This window comes from Vicia villosa, linkage group LG4, assembly GCF_029867415.1.
Source record: "Vicia villosa cultivar HV-30 ecotype Madison, WI linkage group LG4, Vvil1.0, whole genome shotgun sequence".
NCBI classification, from domain to species: domain Eukaryota; kingdom Viridiplantae; phylum Streptophyta; class Magnoliopsida; order Fabales; family Fabaceae; genus Vicia; species Vicia villosa.
The window spans coordinates 31,310,572-31,326,363 of NC_081183.1; the positions used below are offsets into that span (position 1 = coordinate 31,310,572).

A 15,792-nucleotide genomic window follows, 5' to 3' on the forward strand; every position below is an offset into this window, starting at 1 on the left:
ATAAGAACAGGTAATTTCTCCAGGAAAGTATATCAACCACCTCTTTCTGAATCTCAATCTTCTATCCAACCTCCTCCTTCTGAACCTCACAACACCTTCACCATTCCAAATCCTCCTCCACCATCTCTTTCTACACCTATCTTGAACCCCACTCCACTAAATGTCTATCCTCTCACACCCACTGATATACCATCCTCATCAACCATCTCCACAGATATTCCATCCTCTTCAACCACAACACCTCCACCTTCTTTCACTAGTACAAAAATGTTAATTTACACCCGTTTTTTATTAAATTTACACCCATTATTTTTAATAAAAATCGGGTGTATATCCACAGGGTGAGAAATGTCTAACGCATTTACACCCTATTTTAAAACGGGTGTAAATACGTTCGTAATTACTCCCTATTTTAAGAATATCGGGTGTAAATATGTTCTATGTTACACCCTATTTTAACAAAAATCGGGTGTAATTTGGCGTAATTATGTTTTTAATTACACCCTATTTTAACAAAAATCGGGTATAATTACGTTTTTAATTACACCCTGTTTTAATAAAAATCGGGTGTAATTGAGCATAATTACATTTTTAATTACACCCTGTTTTAGTAAAAATCGGATGTAATTGAGCGTAATTACGTTTTAATTACACCCTGTTTTAATAAAAATCGGGTGTAATTACGTTTTAATTACACTCTATTTTAATTAAAATTGGGTGTAGATATGTTCTTAATTACACCCTATTTTAATAAAAATCGGGTGTAAATATGTCATTTATGAATGAACAATTATATTATATTTAAATCTATTTACACCCTATTTCATATACACCATTTAGTTATATTTCATTTTCAGTCATAATATTGCAAATACTATAAAATCATATTTTAACTAAGTCAAAATATTTTTAATATTAACCAAAAAGTATACAATATCATGTGCATTCATAATATTTCAAGTACTATAAAATCATACACATAAAATGGCATCCTTTACCATAAACATTGAGTGGATGACCAACAACAGCCTGAACACAAAATCGATTCAACACAGTTCCAAATATAGCATCATAATCAAATCTATTACACAGCTCTTCATGCATTGCAGTCTCGTCTGTTTTTACTCCGTATACCACTCCTTGATTCAGATCAGTTGCCTGAATCCCCCAAGCTTTACAAGTGAAAGCTATGTTATGTGAATCATGCACCTTGCTTAAATGATAGAACGAGCTAGGTTGCTTCGGATATGGCAAAGTGCCAGTTCTCCCATTGTGAGTAATGGTAATATAACCTTCCTCAATATCAATATTCGGAGTCCCGTATTCACCCATTGTCCCAAGCTTAACCAAATGGAAATCCTCTTTATACTCTTTTATAGCAAAGAGCACATTCAGTGTCCCAAAAACATTGTTTTGCTGCCTATACACCGCTCTTGACAGATCTATCATAGAAAGATGGAGGGTGGTCGCCCAACCACAATATCCATCTCCACCAATGACCATGACTCACTTCGGTTTGAAAGGCTCCCCGGAACTAGTTTGAACCACAATATCCTTTCTTTGTCTAAATTAACAGGACGATCCCGCCTATCATTGATTGCAGAATTGCTATCGACATCATTTCTAGGAGTAGAAACACGTGTGCCTAACCCAACTTGTTGAGAGACGCCATCTGATTTTCCAGCTCCAGCAGTTACATTAGAAAGGCCCGACCTACAAAAATATACATAAAAATATCATTTACCTAGCATAGCCTACACTATAAAGATAACCAACAGGAACTTGTTTTTTCAGAAAAATAAAAAAACTGTTGCATGATATCTTCCATTGAAGATCCTTAAAATCAGAGAGCATAATCCCTCAAAACAATATCTACTTATATAAAAAGATTGGTTTGAAGCCTTTCACCATTAACAATATAAAAGGAAAAAACCACAAAAGCTCTCTCATTTATTTTTTTTTATTTTTTCAGTATTGCACTTTGTCCGTCAAAGAAAGAGAATCGAACAAATTACCATTGGTAGAATGAGTGCGTTGTATATATCCAAAACCATATTTAAATGTGACTAGTAATTTACAGTGAGGCAATACTACAGCCTTCCCTGCCTAAAGTAGAATTGTCGTTGTTGATGACGTTGCTTTGATGTTGTTGTTCGCGTCAGTAGCGGATTATTGCGGACTGGTGAGTGATTTGAGCCGTGATGATTTACGGATGATGATTGTTGTTACCGATTCCAAAATTGAAGCAGAGTTGATGTCAAATTGGTTTGTGTTGCTTGCTGAACAAGATATGTTGTGGATGCCACTTGTCTAGTAATAAATAATGAAAAATGGGAGTTCTTTTACTGTTTTTGTCAACTATATCAAGAACTTTACATTTTATAAAGGCTAGATTACTTACGGATGCCACTGGAGATAAAAGTTGAGGAACCTCATAAGAAGCCGTCGGCTGTAATGGCAAAAATACAAAACAGCAATAGTTAGTGCTTGACTCAAATGCTGAATGGGGATCGGGGAAGAAAAAAAAGGAGAAAACACTATGTACTATAACTTTTAAGTTTTCCTAATTTCATGTTAGAAGTTAAAACCATGGAAAAAACTGTTTATGGGACTGATATAAAGAGTTATTCCTTAGTGTGGATACATGTGATGTGCCACCTAGTCATGCACTGGATTGATAAAGATAGGCAATTATTTGACCCAATAAGAACATGCAGTGAATCGGTGATGCAGCTAGTTGGACAAATACTGCATTGAGAAACTTACATTGGTATTGATTTAACCCAATTTTCCCCTCTTAATATGAGATTAAAGTAAATTGGCAACAGTTATACAAGAAAGATTGAATTGTTATCAATAAAAAAGAGCTGAAATTAGTAAAAATGTATGAAAGGCCTTACTTCTACTACGCATGAAGAGGGACCTTTTGGAAAGAATCGTACAACGCCTCTGCCACATGAGAAATTGAGATTAGATTAAAACTGTGTGTTAAGCATGCTTATGCAGAATGTATTTTTATGGTGATTGTTATCGATTATGGTGATCTTAGGTAATAGAAAACATAACATGACAGGAAAGAACGGAGATGAAATCTTGTTATGCGCGGATTTGTATTTGAGTTTCTAACATGAGGAAAGCGAAAACAACACTTGAGAGGCTGACACATAGTTTTTCGAGGAATAAGATAACGTCTCCGATCGCATTAACACGCCCAATCCGTAAGATGTTATAGCAATCTGCAGAAAGAAAAATTAACAGAAAAGAATGACTCACCAAGTAAGTAATGAATTGAAACTACTTTCTCGGGTATAATCTTATCTTCAAACTCAAATTATAGTTTCTATTGGACATATGCTAGTAGATTAGTTCAAACAAGTCAATTCAAACGGACTCCAAGTTACATTTGGGAAAGGGATTGAGATAATTGAGAAGAAAACAATGGTTGAAATTTATGTTCATCTAATATAATTTCTCGTGTGTATTTGACAGAGTATCAACCAGTGACTCAAGTTGATAGCATGGTTCATGAATATTTTTAAAAATGTAACAAAATAAAAACTTAAGTTCTCACTTTGGTCAAACTAAAAGTAAGAAAGCTTTCTAAGGAAGGGTTTTAAGGCATACTTGAGAGCATGTAATACTGTCTTCAACGTTATGCCTGTTCCAATTATTGTCATCTGTATAAGCTTCCCAACGTGAAATGGAAATGCTTTGGTCCAAAATCATCGAACCCTGAACAAGAATATATGCAAATTAGCAAACAGATTTAAACCAGGACAATTTCATGTTACTGAATAGGTAATGTTCTGCAATAAAACAAGATGAATTGAATTGAACAGGTAGAAATATCACAATATATTAAGCTAAAATATACTCTTGAATGTAATTGGTGAAATTTTAACGACTTGACAAAGAAGGTAAGAACCTTACATTAAGCAATAATGCAGTTCCCAGGGCATAAGCTTCCTTAAAAGTCACATATGCAGTATAATCAAAAAATTTATTTACTTATATTGCCAATTGATTAGTATTGATAATATGAAAAATATAAAGCAATGCAGCCAAAGTCAGTAACTCATGGGAGCACGCAGTAAACAAACAAACAAACCAGAGATTCTTCACTTTCCCCCTCCACAGGCTCTGCTAGTAGAGACACAATATTAGCCAAATGCTTTTGCAGATAAGACAGCTGATGTGCTTCTTCATCACCCTGCGACGGCGTAAACCGCTTACTGTTGCTCCGCACAAGCTGCAATTGCAAACCATTCAAAACCAACATCGACACTTTCACAACATCAAGTCAACAGAAATCACTCCAAACAAATTGTGAGCATCTCAATCCAATTACAGGAATTAAGCAATGCATTATTCATAACATCATATGAAAGTGTATTGCAAGGATCGAAGAAAGAAAACGGTGAATTCACCTGAAGCGGCGTGAGAGCGAACAAGTATCCATCAAAAGCGGAAGTGGAAGGCCAAACATCCGCTACAGCGGAGGAATCCTTAGGCGTCAGCGGGAGGAGACTCTTGTAGGATTGAATGTATAGAAACAAAACGAGATCATGAACATCGACGCTATCAGATTCGGATTCGGCAGGGAGAATCGAAACTCACAGCCACTATCTCACTCTTCTTCGCAAACTTGGGCCATTGTAACACAGATTCAGTGAAATGGGCGAATCTCAGTTTCGTGAATCTAGGTTTCGGAGATGAATCAGAGTTTCGTGAATCTAGGTTTAGGTGAATTTGGGTTTCGTGCGTCAATATCAGTTTTGTAAATATGTTGAAACTATTTTTAGTCTCATTTTTCTTCAGTTAAAATGAATGGTGTGTTACTACTTTCTGATTAAGAGGGTATTAATTTCTTTCATTATTAATATTCACCTACTAATTAATTAATGTGTTTAAAAGAAATAGTTATTAACATAATTGATCAGATTATTTTATTCACCTAATAAATTTAGATCATTAATATTCACCTATTAATTTGTTAATAATATTTAATTTATTTGCTAATATGTTAATATTTAGATTAAATATTTTAAGTTATAAAATTAAATATATTTTTTTAGTCTATATAAATTTACACCCGTTTTTATTTTAACAGGAGTAATTGAGATTTGATTATAATAATATTTTTAATTTAAACCCGTTTTTAAAAAATTGGGTGTATATTGTCATCTGATAATATTTAAAATGACATTTTATTTACAAAAGTGCCATCGTGTTACTTATTTACACCCGTTTTTAGTATATCGGGTGTAAATTTTAAAATTATATTGTTGTTTTTGCACTAGTGTTTATCCCATCCCTTTCCTACCAGAAAATCCAACCCATACTACCTTCTCTACCCTGACTACAAATTCACTTTCAATCCTCCTGAACCTGAACCTCACATCTACCTAGAGTTGTTCAGACAAGAAGTTATCAGTAGGCTGGATCTCTTGCAAGATGCCTTCTTCAATGACCTTTATGATGTTTCTACTAGAAACCTCTGGAGAAGCTTTCGCCAAGATTTTCAGGTGGGAGCTATGGCTGTTCAGAAGAGACTAGTGGCTGCTGCTCCTGGTTATGCTGGATATCTTCTTGAAGTTGATAATGGTGTATATTTTCATCCTATAAAAAACAGGAGAGTTCTTGAGGAGAAGATGTTTGTTGATGAGTTGCTGGACAATCCTTGCAGGGATATTGTGGTCTGGAGACCTAGGTATCCAGTTATGACTGGAGACTTCAAGTCCTTGTTTGACTTTCCGAGGGAAAATCCTTCTGAGGAAGACCCCGATTTGGTCATTCCAGAAGTTGTTGACCCGCCAGAAGTTGAAGGTCCTTCTGCCCCAAGGAATCTTGCTGTCATTCTTCAAGCTCTTGAAAATGGAGATTCTGATCTTCCTGCTCCTGTGTATGAAGAAGATGCTGATATGGGAGAAGCTGATGTTGAAGATCATCCTGCTGAGTCTATTCCTGTTGAGGAAAATCAAGTTGATGATCTAATAATGGAAGTTGCTGTTGGGAATGTTGTCCCTCTGAACAGAAGTTGTGAAGCTTCTTCTGATGAACCCTCTCTTCTGGTGAAGACTCTAAAGGTTATTCAGAAGAACCAAGCTGAGCTAGCTTCTCGTATGGACAAGCAAGAGGACACCAATGCTGAGTTCCGCTCTTTCATGGAGAGGCAGACTGAGAGCAATGCTGGGATTCATGACATGCCGGCCAAGATTATGTCTAAGCTAGGGTCGTCTTAGTCCTTTTGTGTCTTAGTAGTTTTTCCTTGTTTCTTGCATCTGTCTTCTATGCATCTTCCTTGTACTTTCTGATAATTCTCCTTTGCTATCAATGAAAATTATCCTTCTTTTCTCTCATATTGTTTTGTTTTTCATCTGAATCTGTTGCGTTTTTGATGTTATGACAAAAAGGGGGAGAAAACTGTGATAAATGATCTGATTTATATTATCAGTTGCTGGGAGAAAGTCTCTACATTTCTAACAAGCTTTTGCAAGTTCTGTGTCTTTATGTGTTTTGCAGGATTGAAGACAATCTCAAAAAGCTTAACATGAGAAGCAAAACCATGGGGAAAAGCAATTATGTAAAGAACATGCTCATGGAATCTGAAGCAAGCTGAGTGCTATGAAGCTTCAAGATCAGAAGCAAGAAGGAAGAATGTTATGATATTCTGATGATAGAATATGCTCTAACTCATTCTTATTCCTTAAATGTTCTGATGCATGTTTTTGTTCTAAATATGCTCTGAAACATTATTGTTTATGCTCTGATACATATTATATGTTCTGATACATATTTTATGTTCTGATTCATTCATGCTCTGACTTTTGTCGTATAGCTTGTTTTGTAACATTTCAGAATGTAGAGATGCTCTGATGATGCTCTGGTACATTCAACAATGTTCTGATACAATCTAGCATGAAGTGATCCAAGAAGAAATTCAAGCTCTGAAGCTGTCCTATGGAAGCAAGAAGCAGAAGCTACGAATGTTCTGAAGATCTAAGCATATGTGATCGTCTCAACTGAAATGGAAAATACTCAGGGAAGTCCTTTTATTATAAATTTCTTCCAGTAGTTATTTCAGGGGGAGATTATTTATCTCAGGGGGAGATTGTTAATCTCAGGGGGAGACATATTCACACATTATGTTTATATGCTTATGCTATAACTGTGTAATTGTCTTTAGCCGTCTGATATTCTGATTGCAAATTCATATCATTTATATATGTTTTTCTCATCATCAAAAAGGGGGAGATTGTTAGAACAAGATTTGTTCTGATCAATATTCTTAGTTTTGATGATAACAATGTATATGAATTTTGTGTGAGATAATGTGGTACTCTAATACTATGCAATTTCCATTTCAGAAATTATATAAAGAGTATGCACAAAATCAGCGCAAGAAGCACTGACTCAGAAGGTTCAGCATGCAACATCAGAACATGGTCTGGCAAGACATTAGAAGATGGTCAAGCAGAATCAGAACATGGTCTATGGAAGCATCAGAAGAACTTGAGATCAGAAGCAGAAGCACTGAAGTTCTCATGGTATCACGCTCAGAAGCACTTCAAGGTCAGAAGACAAGAAGATGCTCTGCACCAAGCTGTATTGACTCTGAAGATTCAAACGTTGTATCTACAAAAGATCAAATCAGAATCAAGTACAAGATGGCAGGCTACGCTGACTGACAAAAGGAACGTTAGAAGCTATTAAAGGCAACGTCAGTAGACACAGCGAAAGCAAGGCTCGAGGTAGTTGACAAAAGAGTGAAACATTAAATGCAATGCTGTACGGATCACGCAAAGCATTAAATGCTCCCAACGGTCATCTTCTCAAACGCCTGTAAATATGAAGTTCTGATGAGAAGCAAGGTTACGAACTTTGAACATAACACTCGATCCAAAAACGCTGAAACGCTGTTCAATTCAAAAGCTCTCATAACTTCATCTTCAACCTCACTTATTGCTGTTGTAATATCTTAGTGAGATTAAGCTTAAACTTTAAGAGAAATATCACAGTTGTGATTATAACTTTATAAGAAGCATTGTAACTCTTAGAATTTTGTTTACATTAAGTTGTAAGAACTAGAGCGATCAGGTTGTTGATCAGAATACTCTAGAAAGTCTTAGAGGGTATCTAAGCAGATTGTTCCTAGAGTGATCAGGTTGTGATCAGTATACTCTAGAAGACTTAGAAGTTGTCTAAGTGGAAAACCATTGTAATCTTGTGTGATTAGTGGATTAAATCCTCAGGTGAGGTAAATCACTCCAAGGGGGTGGACTGGAGTAGTTTAGTTAACAACGAACCAGGATAAAAATCATTGTGCAAATAGTTTTTATCTTACAAGTTTTAAAGCTACACTTATTCAAACCCCCCCTTTCTAAGTGTTTTTCTATCCTTCATCCATGACCAGAGAAGATGGCTGAGAGGAGACTTATTCTCCCTGAAATCATGGGAGATGTAGTTTCCCGTATTGACACTCCTTAGTCAATCATTGTATAGACACACGTTCTCACTCATGTTTAATGAACATGTGAGGATTATTTCAAGCGGCCCAAGCCCAATAGGCCGGTCTCTCACTGAAATCGGGCAATCTTATGCCCCCAAATCACGCAGCTTGTGTCTTCATGAGGAAACTCGCATCTTGAAAGTGTGCTTGATTTTTCTTTCTACTTAATAGATTATCCCTTCTTAAGTCTTAATAAAATTGGCATAGTGCATTCATGGCCCAAATTGAAAATCAATGAAAAAATGATGTTGTGACAAGGAATTTGTGTACTCTGCATTTGAACTATTTTTTTTTGTTGTTGTGTAGGCTGTAAGAGAATATATCCAAGCGGCATTCCCGGCACTAAAAGTAGCTTTTGTACGTAAAAGCAAGAACTGAGAACTTTATGATCTACGGCTGGACATTGACTGATTTGATGATGAATAATATTCTAGAAATGATGCTCCATTGTACGTTGAGGCATCATTTTATTCTGATTCTTACGTGACTTCATTCAACTTTTGGTCATAGTTTTCATATATGAAGAAAACAAACTTCCTTTATGAAGTAAGAGTTACGTTTGCACTGTATTGCATTGCACTAACATTATATTTACCAGCTTGGCTCCATCATTTAAAAGGTTTGCAAGTCTCAACGTCATTATTTTGGAATATGATTTGGTCGGATTGTGTGAGGAAAACAAGAATAATACGGTTAATACAAATAAAATAACAGAGATTTATCACGCCGGATTCTGGCCTAAGTAGGTACTGTTTTTTTTTTTTTAATTTAAAAAATAAATAGAAAAATAAATTTGACATTTAAGAAATTATTTGTTAGGTAGCGTACTAGGACGTTAGTTCACGACACTATCTAAAACAACCTAATCAAACTATACACTTAGAGCTATCAATATGGGCTACCCGGTCCTAAACGGGTCGGCCCTAGCGGGCCCTGGACTTTTCAAGACTGGGCCAAAAAGGCCTTGTATAATATGGGTTCGAGATTTACTATCCGAACCCGGCCCTAGATGGGTTTCGGGCTACCCAGCTCTAAATGGGCTTTTTTATTTAAAAAAATTAAATAAAAAACTCCATAATATTTATTATAAATAAAATTAGAAATTATGTTATTTTAAACATAATACATTTTTAAGTACTATATTATCTCTTATAAATACTATAATGTGTTTCTAAATACAATATATGTCTAAATTGTAAAAAATAATACTTGAATATTTATTATAAGAGAACAACTAATATAATATGATGAAAAAATGTTGATTATATTAATGTATAATATTTAAAAGAGAAAGATTGAATAAAATAGAGATAAAATTTAGTGAAGTGGGAAAAATCAATATGCTATTTTGGAGTAAGTTAATATAAATATTAATATATTTTTAAAATTTTATAATTATGCGGGTCTGATGGGCTATCCACGACCCATATGGGCTAGCCCTAATGGGAAGCGGACTTTTCAGGGCTGGGATAAAAAGGCTCTGATAAATATGGGCTCTAATTTTAAGGGCCAAGCCCTATAATTTTCCGGGCCTGGCGGGCCGGCCATATAGGCTAGCCTATTTTGACAGCTCTATATACACTACTCCAATGCACTATTGGCAATGTTTGAAAAACTACATTAAATAATTGTCATATGTCCGACCTAATTAATATTTTTTATAAGGAGAAATTTAAATAAATCTACAAACAATATTCACTTAACCGATTAGTAGAAAGAGAGAAAAGATAGTGTAGCTTTGAAATCATAAGTTAGTATTGGATCAAATTCAAAACATGATAAGGATAATATTAGAATTCGACAGAGTCGAATCAAACATCTTGTAGTCGAGGGTCGTTCATGTTTACTACAACATGCAGTTTGATGAAGTAATAGATATGTATGTGTACGTAAAAAAAGAGGTGTATGTGATCCTCCTGGTAGGTATATTACACTTTAGGCGTGAGGGCTAGCTCACGATGGCGAGTAGCCATGTACGGTGGTTTTTGAGGTTGTTTTAAGGACCAATTGACGTTAGGTGAGAGATCCTGCTGTTGGTCGGTGATGCTAGGTCGCACACGAGAATTTTGATTGATGTTGTTATGGTTACTCAAAGCGGAGTGCACTCTAAGTGGTGCTTGAATAGATGTAAGTAAATAAGTGGAACTTGAGAGTTGTCTCTTATTCTCTTGGGGATAGTGTATTTATAGGAGTTCACCTAAAACTAGGGTTTATGGCCTCTTGGACATGATCTTAACTTTGTGAAATCAAGCCTCTCCATTCATTTAGTTTTGATGAAGTCAAATTGATTATCAAAGGCTCATAGCAAAAAGAATGGATAAAGCATCAAGTTTTTTAAAGAAATATTTGAAGACATTTGGAGCTTAAGCACTATAGGTAAAAACATGTTTTTATCTTGATAATATAGTGCTCAAAACTCATATTTTATTGCATGCGTCCATTGAAATTAAAAGAAACTCTTTTTCTTCTCAACGTAACCCGTTACGGTCACGCAGCCAGCCTTTATTTTGCCCCTGGAAGTATTTTTTCTCACAGCGTAACCCATTATGGTATTTTCGTAACGCGTTACTGAAACGAGGTTTTTAAATTTTAAACTGCAACGGTATAGCGTAACCCGTTACGGTATTTTCGTAACGCGTTACGAATGAAACAGTGGCAAGGGTTCAGCATTTTTTCTGTTGCATACGAATCAGATTGTGTGCCTACTAAACATTGCATTGTTTCATTGATTTGCATCATTTCTAAAAGGTGTTAAGGCAGTATATAAAGCACTATTTTTTTCAGATTTAAACATACCTCTTCCATTGGCAATTTTACATTCTTACTCTCTCAATTTTCATACTAAGTGCTCATTGATATTCAAACTTTCATATTGATTTTTTCTACATTAGAGTTTCATTCAAAGTCCAGAAAAATTCATATCATAAGTCATAAATATTGAGCACTATACTATCATTGATAATTGCTTGTTTGGAAGGGAAGATCAATCTTATAGATTAATATATATTCATATACTCTCTTACTCAAATAAATTTTCATATTTTGCTTATTATTGACTTGCTATCCAGGATTGTTGGAAGCAAGGGTTTTTGATTAGTGAGAGGAATGTTTTCATAATCAAGTTAGTAAATCCAAGAGGATTGTTCTTGGTGGTTGAAATCTTGTTGTCCAGGATTGTTGGAAACCAATAAGTCATTAAGGGAGAATTGTACTCTTAGTGTATTTAGTGAAAATCCAAGGGGATTGTTCTTGGTGTTTTGGTTTGTCTTGTACAAGTTACCAACAATAGTAAAATCTCTTACTGCGTAAGGGGACTGGAGTACTCTCGGATTGTGAGGGGAACCAGGATATATCGTTGTGTCCTTTATCTTTCTGCATTTTATTACTTTATTCACAATTAACCAAACTAGAAAATAAGAACATCCTTGTCTCTAAAAACCAGAATATTTATTGGTCCTAATTCACCCTCCCCCCTCTTAGGCGCAATCCGTACTTACAAACTTCTCACTTTATTAAGGAGATCATGGTCCAGCTATATTTTCGGAGTCAACAAAGACTCACTCTTACTTAATTGTCACGTTAGACGGACAGTATGAGCGGCTATATTGGACTCCTTTTAGGCAACCTATTTGTTAGGCGATGGGCACCCTAATCTTGGACTTTTTCCAAAATAGGACACTACATAGTCCCTCAAGCACGAGAGTTTTTCCGTTAAAGAGCGAATTGTTTAAAACCGTTCTCCTTTCTTGGAGGCGCCTACCCCTTGTCAATGACTCTTATGGACGAGGAATGCGTTGGGGCAACCCTCTTTTTTCGGCGAGTTCGTTTGTGTAGGGCGGTCGAAGTAGCAGGTGAACCAAGGCTCACACATTGCTAGGCGGGGTCTTCGGTTATGTTCCCACCCGATGAGTCAACGTCCAAGTCTTAATTATTCAAGTATAGTAAACCATCTGAGACGTCAGCCAATTATGATGCAGATGTGTTCTCCTTTATTTATTGGTATCAATTATAATTTTTTTTTCGAATTAGAAACGATAGTGGCACAAGTAGCGTGCAAAGTTTTGCAAAATCTTGAGGGGTTATGAGTTCTCATTTAAGAAGAATTTTTCTTCTTATTTCGTTCTACCTTTAACAACATTGCTCGAGTTACTCCTTTTGAATTTTCTAACGCAACTTTCGACCTTCTCACAAGTATTGACATAAAAAAATTTAATTGCTAAACCGGTTGAAATTTAAATTTCTTTATCTCACACTTAAATTAGATCGATTTAGAATTTTAGATCCGAACCATATCTATCCCTATTTATTTTTGTACTTTCTGTCGTCACTATTATAAAAAATGACTTTAAATATTGATCACTTTTATAAGTAAATGTCAAAATATTTAAAATTAATTAATGTTTGTATAATATTATATTTTTTATTTATTTTAAAAATATTTAATTTTAGTAGTTGATTCAGAAATAATAATTATGGATATTATAATAAATTTTATTTTGATTATATATAAAAAGAAGAAAATTAATTATGTTTAATTGTAACTAATATAAAAATAAGAATAATGCTATACTTACACCCCCAAACTTACACCAATACTTACACCAAACACTGTTCACCGTATTTATACGGTGAACAGTGTTTTTTAAAATAAAATAATAATATTTATAAAAAATATTTTTTATTTTTAAAATTATGGACGACACTGTTCATGTAAGGACGTGCATTAACCAACTTCATTACTGCATTAACCAAGTTTTTACATTGCATTAACCAAGTTTGATGACTGCTAAAAATCAATTTTAATACCTGGATGTTGTATTAACCAACTTCATTACTGCATTAACCAAGTTTTTACACTGCACTAACCAAATTTGAGTAATGTTATTCTTACACCCATGAACAGTACTTTTCAGTAGTCATTAAATTTGGTTAATGCAGTGTAAAAACTTGGTTAATGCAGTAATGAAGTTGGTTAATGCAACATCCAAGTATTAAAAATAATTTTTAGCAGTCATCAAACTTGGTTAATGCAGTGTAAAAACTTGGTTAATGCAGTAATGAAGTTGGTTAATGCACGTCCTTATATGAACAGTGTCGTCCGTAATTTTAAAAATAAAAAATATTTTTTATAAATATTATTATTTTATTTTAAAAAACACTGTTCACCGTATAAATACGGTGAACAGTGTTTGGTGTAAGTATTGGTGTAAGATTGAGGTGTAAGTATAGCATTGCTGTAAAAATAATTATTTTTGTTTATAATTAGAATAATGCTATACTTACACCCCCAAACTTACACCAATACTTACACCAAACACTGTTCACCGTATTTATACGGTGAACAGTGTTTTTTAAAATAAAATAATAATATTTATAAAAAATATTTTTTATTTTTAAAATTATGGACGACACTGTTCATGTAAGGACGTGCATTAACCAACTTCATTACTGCATTAACCAAGTTTTTACACTGCATTAACCAAGTTTGATGACTGCTAAAAATCAATTTTAATACCTGGATGTTGTATTAACCAACTTCATTACTGCATTAACCAAGTTTTTACACTGCACTAACCAAATTTGAGTAATGCTATTCTTACACCCATGAACAGTACTTTTCAGTAGTCATTAAATTTGGTTAATGCAGTGTAAAAACTTGGTTAATGCAGTAATGAAGTTGGTTAATGCAACATCCAAGTATTAAAAATAATTTTTAGCAGTCATCAAACTTGGTTAATGCAGTGTAAAAACTTGGTTAATGCAGTAATGAAGTTGGTTAATGCACGTCCTTATATGAACAGTGTCGTCCGTAATTTTAAAAATAAAAAATATTTTTTATAAATATTATTATTTTATTTTAAAAAACACTGTTCACCGTATAAATACGGTGAACAGTGTTTGGTGTAAGTATTGGTGTAAGATTGAGGTGTAAGTATAGCATTGCTGTTATAATTATGATATGGGAAAAATGGAAGGAGTATTCTTGAAACCAAAAGTAGCTTTTGTACTTAAAAGCAAGGATAGAGAACTTTCTGATGTACTATGGGACATTTATTGATTCGATGATAAATAATGTTTTGGAATTATGTTCCATTGTATCTTGATTCTTGAGGTATCATTTTATTCTGATTTTTACTTATCGGCGACTTCATTCAACCATAGGCCATGTTTTTCATAAAACAAAATTACAAACAATGCGTAAAATTTTGTTATTTATTAATAGCAATATATAAATTCAACATGAATTCAGTTAACCTAAAAAAAAAAAAAACTAAGCCATAAATATTTTATTGTCAAGGAATATCACCTTTTTCCTCACTTTTCATGAATTTATTTTATATTTCTATTCTCTTGCATACATTAATATTAAACCAAAGAATAATACAGCTACTACAACAAAAGTTCAATAGCTAAGAAGGTGGATCAAAGTAACAGAAGGAGAGAAACAACGAGGTAGAAAAATGAATATGAGGTGGAAAGTGATTAACTCATGAAGCAAATTGGCTTTGAGAGTCAGTGACACGAGTTGCATAGTATCTTGCAATGAAGTCAGAAGCTTTCCTATCAACACCAGGCTCAGCAACCCAACCACCTCTATCTTCATCACTTGCAAACATTCTTCTTCCAGCTCCATTACCTTCCCAATACTCATCATTGTTTCCACTTGAGAAACATGCTTTGAATACATTGCATAAAGATGAAGATGACCCCTTACCTCCCATTTTCCACACCCTTCAAGTCTATTACTAAGATAATGGATCTGTAAGGTGTTATATGTGTGTTTAGGACTATGTTACAATGTAACTCTAATTGGTTGTGAGTAGAGGACAATGGAGTTGTTGGTATTTATAGAGTGGGAAAGCAAGACATCTGGTTTTAAAATCAGTACTTTGTATTTTACAATCATATAATAAAAAGGAGGGTATGGAATCTTTGAGATAAATAATAATGATAATAGATGTAAAAAGAAGCAGGAGTGTTCTCGTCCTCTACTTTATGAATTGACTCACAGAGCAGTTATTCTCCCCTAGCTGGTTCAGTGTCCAATTCTGCTTTATGGTTCCAAGTATCCTAAGATGTTTTTTTTTAATATATATATATATATATATATATATATATATATATATATATATATATATATATATATATATATATATATATATATATATATATATATATATATATATATAGGGGACGTATCAAATGAGAACTTTGGCTATAATGAGAACCGAGAACTTTTAATAATAACCATTGGATTTGAATTAATAGCTTATCATATGTTA

At 34.0% G+C, this 15,792-nt stretch overlaps 2 protein-coding genes and 1 long non-coding RNA gene across 3 annotated transcripts; all 3 read right to left on the reverse strand.

Moving 5' to 3' along the window:
- Window positions 1-963: 963 nt before the first annotated feature.
- Window positions 964-1,717, reverse strand: LOC131596988 (UDP-sulfoquinovose synthase, chloroplastic-like). The gene has a single exon (XM_058869711.1). The coding sequence runs from the start codon at window positions 1,501-1,503 to the stop codon at window positions 964-966; it is 540 nt and encodes a 179-aa protein (XP_058725694.1). The 5' UTR covers window positions 1,504-1,717.
- Window positions 1,718-3,191: 1,474 nt separating this feature from the next.
- On the reverse strand, window positions 3,192-3,997 carry LOC131599025 (uncharacterized). The gene is made up of 3 exons (XR_009282495.1): window positions 3,931-3,997; window positions 3,625-3,732; window positions 3,192-3,236 (listed from the first exon to the last, which is right to left on the reverse strand). It is a non-coding gene; the product is annotated as an uncharacterized LOC131599025 (long non-coding RNA).
- A 10,795-nt stretch (window positions 3,998-14,792) lies between these two features.
- Window positions 14,793-15,377, reverse strand: LOC131599026 (uncharacterized). Its single transcript, XM_058871544.1, has one exon. It carries the CDS (start codon window positions 15,229-15,231, stop codon window positions 14,998-15,000), a length of 234 nt encoding a protein of 77 aa, XP_058727527.1. The 5' UTR covers window positions 15,232-15,377; the 3' UTR covers window positions 14,793-14,997.
- Between the last annotated feature and the right edge of the window lie 415 nt (window positions 15,378-15,792).